The following is a 3406-nucleotide window of genomic DNA, read 5'->3' on the forward strand; positions in this document are numbered from 1 at the left end:
GTATATAGAGCAAATAATACTTTGTCAAAGAGTTCTCCGTGTCGAGAGCTGTCATTTAAAAAGAAATTAAGTCAACAACTATGAACGAGAGCGATGGGTAGAGATGCCAATGCCGATGCAGATGCCTCTTTCTCGGCCTTTGATGAGGCAGCGTCCAGTGGCAGTTACACTTGTATGCCCATTCCTAAGCCCATGCCTCCCCCGACTGGGGACAGCGACTAAATTATCTGACTGGGCTAATTATGAGCATTTTAAATACTCTTTTTGGCGACATAAATACTTTGCTGTTCAGTGCTGTTTGGGATTTTTCGGTATACTACTTTGTAAACAGTTTTTATGTTTTTGAACATAAATCAACCGGATGTGAATGTGTTTCTGCTCCATGTCTGGGGTTGGCAACCCATGAATAAAGGCTGCCAGAAGAGTACACACACGCACAAGTAACATATCTATAGGAGGTGCAGATGTATCTCCAAGATACATACAGCTGTCCGTCCGTCCGTCTTTGGAATGACGATACGCTCTAAGTATGTCGACATTTGCTGTCGCTTTTTCGATTGTCTTCGCTTATAAAGAAATCCAATTGGGGACTGTGGACTGGAGACAGGGACCGTGACCCCCCCAACGAAGAGACATTTTCGCGCCCAATTTAATGGCGGGGTAAGGGCCACACCGAACGGAAAGAGAAATAATTATCAACAAAATGGAGTTTCTGTATTTGAGTTTTCCCCTTTTTTTTCATTGGTTTTCATCTTCCTTCTCTCGCTTAATCGCTTTCTTTACAATTAATTTAGTTTAGACTATAAAATTAAATAAGAATAAGTTTAGGCTTAGACATCTACGATCTATTAGACATGTAATATATTATATGGAAAAAGTGATAGAGAATTGAAGAGTGAGAGCGGCTGGGGCTCTGGAATTCACACGATTGTTGTTGCTGGAAGCCCTCCCTGGAACTGCGCACAAATAGGATATTGATTTCGATCCAGATGCAGATCTGGTGCTATGCCTTCTGGTGCTGCACATCGCCCTCCATGCGCCACACCCCAAAAAGATAACTCAGCTTCTCGGGTGGGATGATGGGCGCTCCGTTTGCTTTCCGCAGGCACTTGAGATCGGCATCGGCCCCATTGGCCGCGGCGCTCAGCAGCGTGCTGGCCGCCCCGTACGGGCAGGAGGAACCCATTGGGGAGACCTGGGCCTCCAAGGCCTTCAGCAATGAGATGTCGCTGGAGCTGAGCATGCGACAGAGGAAATCGATGTATCTGCAAGACAGAATCAAGTTTCGGATTAGCTGGGAACAAGGGAAAACCAGGAGGGATGCTACGAAGACTGGACTGGGACTGGGAGAAGTATTCTTACCTTGTGGCCAGCTTCAGGGTCTGTATCTTGCTTAGCTTATCGCTGGGCAGCGTTGGTATAATCTGCTGCAGCGACTTAAAGGCATCGTTAAGGCTCTGGGTGCGCTGGCGCTCCCTTACATTGGCCATCACCCGCTGGTTGCTGAACTCGTCCGTCTCCTCGGTTTTGCTCGGCTTCCGCTTGAGGCGTCTCCTGGGCTTGCGGAAGGCCTTGCCGGCCCCATCGACGCCATCCAAAAGGCTGCCCGAGCTGCCGTCATCCACCAGGCAGGCGGGCGACATGCCGCCGCCGTTGACTCCTCCTAGAGCGGCCAGATCGCTGACCGAACTGAGGGCCGTGTGCCTGACGTACTCCATGTCGTCCCGATCCGAGCTTGAGTAGGCGCTGCCGTTCAGGGAATTGGCCGGCTCGTAGCCATCAAAGCTCTGCCGGTAGCTGTTCTGGAAGTGGAGCTGTGGGTTCTGTGGCTGCTGCTGCTGCTGTTGATGTGTCGCCTGCTGCTGTGGTTGATGCTGATTTGTATAGAGAGGCAGGAAGACCTGAGCCTTATGCTCCGACAGCTCCTCGTCGGGGAACTCGAAGTGGGAGTGGGGCGAGGTGCAGGTGCTCTGGGGCCCCGCACAGGTCTGGGCCGAGGCCACCTCATCCACGGTGGTGGGAAGATAATTCACATAGATCTGTTGCTGCTGCTGCTGATGTTGCTGCTGCTGTTGGTGCTGCTGCTGATGGAGCAGCTTCTTGTGGTCCGGTTGCATTGCCAGAGATCCCCCGGACTGGCAGTCATAGTCGCTGCTGCTCCTGGCCCGCTTTCCGTGCTCGTTCCAGGAGGAACCCGATCCAGCCACCGACTGCTGATCGAATCCGTTCTGATTGTTGCTGCTGCCGTTGCTGTTGCTGGCCGTGTGGTTGTTGTTCAGCTCCAGGCTGGCGCTTTGGGTACTGTGGTTGCTGTGCGTGCTGCTGCTGGTGCTCAGGATCTCGTTGCTTGGTATATTGTAGTCGGTGTCCTCCAGCTCCGTAATGCCATAGGCCGCGTACTCCGAGGGCAAAGGCGCGTACTGGGGATTCTGTTGCTGCTGATGCTGCTGTTGCTGGTGCTGGTGCACGGGGGATTGGTGGATGTAGTGGCTGGAGTGCACATAGGCCTGCTGCTCCACTTGGATCAGTTTAATCACATTGTGCTGCAGCTCCATGATGTTCGGCAGCGTGGGCTTGTAGCTTATGTCCAGCAGCACTTTGGGCGACACGGAGCGAGTGCTCATCATTTGTGGGGCTTTATTTGTGGCAAAACTTCCGCCTATACTTTTGATCAACAATTTCTATCTTTCAATCGTCAAAGATTTTGCAATTTCTCTCTTTGAATCGGCACTTGAAGATTTGCACTTTGTCTTTGAATCGGAGTTCGGTCGATGTCTCAGAGTTTTATGCGCTCGCTTCTCTTGATAGATCTTCACACACTCAACGACAAAATGCATCTGACGCACGATCCTTTCGGCCATTGCTCAAATTGACATTTTGCGGCTGCTCGACGGCCATTCGCTGCGCGCTGCTGCCACAGTAGTTGTCCCACTCGCACACTTGCGCACACAAAGCGCTCACACACTCGGGACGGGCTCTCGCTCTGGCTCTCCCTCGCTGGCGATGGCCGACACAGGTATGACGTCAGCTATGACGCCCGCTGCGCTCTTTGGATTTTCTCAACGGCGGCGGTGGCTGCGAAATTTCTGCATTGCCCCGAGAGATTTTCGTTTGGGTTATTCTTTTTTTTTTCCTTGGGGATTTTTATTCCGCGGGAAAATTCTGGATTGGTACGAATGAATACATCATTTATCGACCATATATCGCACTGGTCTCGTAATTTAATGATGACAATTGACACCTTTCATCAATCAAATGTTGGTGTTACTCTAGCAAAAGGAAACATTTGTCAAAGTAAAAAACTCTCTAAATGCAGAATCATTCCTAGGTTCTCAAGTTTTTTAGTTATAATCGTACAAAAAGAATGATTTAAGTGCTTGCTGAATCTTCATTGGAGAGAGCACAT

General features: G+C 50.4%; 1 protein-coding gene across 1 annotated transcript; it reads right to left on the reverse strand.

The window, feature by feature from the left end:
• Nucleotides 1-731: 731 nt before the first annotated feature.
• On the reverse strand, nucleotides 732-2837 carry LOC117191188 (protein twist-like). The gene is made up of 2 exons (XM_033396129.1): nucleotides 1363-2837; nucleotides 732-1265 (listed from the first exon to the last, which is right to left on the reverse strand). The coding sequence occupies exons 1-2, from the start codon at nucleotides 2625-2627 to the stop codon at nucleotides 1004-1006; spliced, it is 1527 nt and encodes a 508-aa protein (XP_033252020.1). The 5' UTR covers nucleotides 2628-2837; the 3' UTR covers nucleotides 732-1003.
• Between the last annotated feature and the right edge of the window lie 569 nt (nucleotides 2838-3406).

This window comes from Drosophila miranda (assembly GCF_003369915.1).
Source record: "Drosophila miranda strain MSH22 chromosome Y unlocalized genomic scaffold, D.miranda_PacBio2.1 Contig_Y1_pilon, whole genome shotgun sequence".
Classification (NCBI taxonomy): domain Eukaryota; kingdom Metazoa; phylum Arthropoda; class Insecta; order Diptera; family Drosophilidae; genus Drosophila; species Drosophila miranda.

Excerpts from the sequence above, each read along its gene's own strand:
- LOC117191188 (XM_033396129.1), bottom strand. The coding sequence starts at position 2,627 with ATGATGAGCACTCGCTCCGTGTCGCCCAAAGTGCTGCTGGACATAAGC. Across the intron at positions 1,266-1,362 it reads ACCCTGAAGCTGGCCACAAG|ATACATCGATTTCCTCTGTC; the intron begins GTAAGAATACTT and ends TCTGTCTTGCAG.